The sequence below is a fragment of the Octopus bimaculoides genome, chromosome 20 (genome assembly GCF_001194135.2).
Source record: "Octopus bimaculoides isolate UCB-OBI-ISO-001 chromosome 20, ASM119413v2, whole genome shotgun sequence".
Lineage (NCBI taxonomy): Eukaryota > Metazoa > Mollusca > Cephalopoda > Octopoda > Octopodidae > Octopus > Octopus bimaculoides.
In genome coordinates this window covers 757,624-761,170 of record NC_069000.1, presented here as the reverse complement: position 1 = coordinate 761,170, position 3,547 = coordinate 757,624, and the positions used below count along the sequence as shown (strand labels likewise).

Genomic DNA, 3,547 nt, shown 5'->3' with positions numbered 1-3,547 from the left:
CTTTCCTCCCTTCCCTCCACAGCTTCCTCTCTCTTTCCCTCTCCATCTTCGCCCTCTCTCTCACTCTTTCTTCCACCATCTCTCTCTCTGTACGTCTGTCTGTATCTATAGAGAGAAAGCGTTGACAGCCGCAAAAGTTTAAATACTCCTGCCACAGGTACTGCGAGTAAAATTATTCTCGGAAAGTTATCAAGTCTATTGTTACACTTTTTCTAATCACCTGAGTTATAATCATCTATAGTGATGTGTGACACACTTTTTTGAGTAATTCTATACAATGCATACGGAAAGAAGAGGCCATGGGATGAGGCGTAAAAGCAAAGGGGCTGTGAGCCGATGATCAATGTCGTGAATCGCTGTAATACACAATAGTTTCCCTGTTTACAAGAATGTACAGCGATTCCACAAGGAGCCGCAGTTCATTCTTAGGAGATGTAGACATGCCTCCGTTTGCTCACATGTTCCTCCTCGTCTCACATGACCACCTCAATTGACTCCTTTTCTGCTTTGTTTATCTTCTCTTAGTGGCTTAGTCAACGGATGAAGGGTCAAAGCCTTCGTGACTAGTTAGAGCAGTGGTTCCCAAACTACTTTTCTCTGGGCCACATTTTCGGAATGAAAATTTGCTAGCGCTTCACCAATGTGCCAGGGAGAGGGTTGAAGGGAGATAACTGCGGATTCGAAGTCCATCATTGATAATTCTCTCCTCCAATTTGCGGACCTTAGTTACTATATTCTTAATACTTTATATAATGCAAAAATATCCCAATGATAAAATCGGTCAATAATTATTTAGAACTATTTATATTGGGAATCATGCATGCAATTACAAGTAATCCATGATAATATTTTTGACTTGTGAATTTTTAAAACTGTTTCTAAATCTTTTGTTGTCTTTCAATCATCCCGCCTCACCCGCTATCCTCTTCCGCCGCACCGGTTGGGAACCACTGAGTTAGAGGAAGTTTTCTGCAGACTGGAGACTTAACACAAATGCTTGCACCACTCAAATACCAGATGGTGATAGTGAAACTACAGATTGATGAAGGGGTAAGTGTACCACTTATTAAATTTTGCATATTTTTTCCAATGAAAAGGGATGCGGATCAGTGTGTTGACAACTAGACTGATTAGTCTATGGTTTCATATTGACTTGGCAGGCTGAAGTCGCCGAGACACTCCTATTGCTTTACTGCAAATATGTTGTTTAAATAAAGTAAGTAAATTTATCTGCTACACGTCTGCTTCCGGTTTTCACTTAAGATCTACTCTGGCTGGACGACTTAGAATATTACAAGAATGTTAGTTTGCACAAGTTGCTGCCCACTTCTGTTTAGCTAATTTTTTTAGATTTTTACTTTGTATACTTATATATCTTACACTTAGTGCAAACATCAAGTATTTTTTTTCTTTTTGTGGGAGGAGTTAAAGTCTTATGGTGGTGGTGGTGGGGGGGAGGTTGTGACCATCGTAAGCCAGCTCCCCTCAGAACGTGAGACCAATTCAGTTAATGTTTCTCTAGAATAGATGTAAGTTGATGGCTGCATGGAAAACATGGGCAAGAAGGAAATTCCAGAGGGTCGATGTTCTAATCATCATCATCATCATCATCGTTTAACGTCTGCTTTCCATGCTAGCATGGGTTGGACAGAAGGAAGAAATTGGTGAAGTGGTAAGAGTAGGGTGTGGTGGGCAGGACACAGTTTTAACGATGAGTGGACCAGAAACGAATGAATTCGGAGTGCCTTAGTGGACACGGCACGAGACAAGCTTGCTCTAAGGATCAGAAGCCACCATAGCTGCAATAGAGAGAGAAGACAGGGTGTGAAAGTAGTGCTGGAATATGCTGGCTAGCGACTTTAAGCCAATCTGTTGGATTACCCTCCTTGGTGGAGGCGGAGTGCAGTCTAGGGTGTTTGTATGTTTAGCAGCAGCACTGTCCCAGATGTGAGAGCAGTACTTCACTGTGAGTCTCGCTTGAACTTTGTAGAAGATTAGTAGTTTTTTATGTTATGGTATTTGAATGGGTGGAGTATTTTCTGGTCCCAAAGAGGAAAGCTAATCTTAGGGATACAGTCTTTACCATGTTGAGTATTTGCTAACATATTTAATTAAGGGAGGTTTAAAATCTCACTAAAAATAAATATGCAGAAGAAAACAACGATATTAGCCTCTGGCCAACATCAGTCTAATTCATCATTATTTCAGCAAGTACAAGAGACATTCGTGACTGTTTCAGTATTATTATGAACTCATTAGCGAAACCTTTTCCAGTCTTTATCTTTTTCTATCTCCCTCTTCCACTCTTTTTCTCGCATTCTCTCGCTTACCACTCAATCTTTTGATTTTGATCTTTCTATCTCTTTTCCGTTTTCTTTTTCCTGCTTTGCTTCTATCTTTTTCCTTTCTCTCTTTCTTTACTCTTATTCTGATCCATCTCTTTTTTCTACTTCTTTTCTCTTTCTCTTTATTATCTTTCTTTTCACTTTCTTTGTCTTTCCTTCTAACTGATCTACTCTTTCTTTCCAGTCCGCCTTCTCTCTCTCTCTCTGTCTCATCTGCTTTTCAATTTCCAATTCTTTTTTAACCAAATATACTTCACTCCTCCTCCTCCTCCTCTTTTTATATTGCACTCTACTCCTCTGCCACCTAATTATTTTAAACCTTATCCACACCCTCCCATTTTTATTCATTGTACTTCATTTCTTTCACTCTCTCCTCTCTCTTTTTTTCCTCTTATCTGTCCTGTTCTCTTTCTATCTCTCATTCACTCATGCACTTCATGCTTATGGCGAGAGACAACTTTCAAGTATTCTGCCAATCGCCACTTTGGGTAAATGTTATATAATTATTATCATTATTATCATTTTTTGTTTATTTTCTTCATTGATTTTAACGAAACTCCGAGTTGCTTTTTCGTATCTATCTATCTATCTGTCTGTCTGTCTATCAATCTCGGTAGCTAGATTGTTTAGCTCTCGGCATGCATATTTTTCTATCCCGCCACTTAGTTATTTAGATCTGACTAAATGTTTTAATTGTTGTATTTGTATACATTTCTGTGAGTTCGTTTCTCTGAATATCTTGTTAGGTTATTTTGTATCTATCACATTTTATTGTGTGCGTGTATTTGCGTTTATATCTAATTGTTCGACTAATTATCATCGAGTAAACGAGGGAGTCACAATGTGGTCGTTCGAATAATTAGAAATAACACTCAAATCGCAGTTTGCAGAAGAAATAACAAAATGATCGCGATTGAAATGGTTTGGATCGTAGAATCTGCTTGATCAGAGTTGTCCGACTGTATGTGCGCACGCACTCACGTACACACATGCATGCACACGCCTCAGAATAGGGAAGCCTAAAAATCGACATAAATGTTGACTTTCCCTCCCAGACAAGAGTAAAAAATATATTTATACACAAATATATAATGTGTGTGCGTGTCGCCAGCCTATCGTATATCCGAAAAAGAAGCACGCTCTAATAAAATTACTTTTATATATATAAAAACAATAGTTTGCGAGAAAATGGGGGGGGGGGG

At 38.9% G+C, this 3,547-nt stretch overlaps 1 protein-coding gene across 2 annotated transcripts in view; it reads left to right on the top strand.

Moving 5' to 3' along the window:
* Positions 1 to 908: 908 nt before the first annotated feature.
* The window catches only part of LOC128250368 (multidrug resistance-associated protein 1-like), a 16,502-nt gene continuing 13,863 nt past the window's right edge, over positions 909 to 3,547 (top strand). Inside the window, exon 1 of one of the 2 annotated variants that reach the window (XM_052975257.1) lies at positions 909 to 1,050. In XM_052975257.1, the coding sequence (XP_052831217.1) occupies positions 994 to 1,050 (57 nt within the window). In that variant the 5' untranslated portion in view covers positions 909 to 993. Of the gene's footprint in view, positions 1,051 to 2,668; positions 2,834 to 3,547 lie in introns of those variants that run through there. The other variant, XM_052975256.1, reaches the window with a different exon arrangement.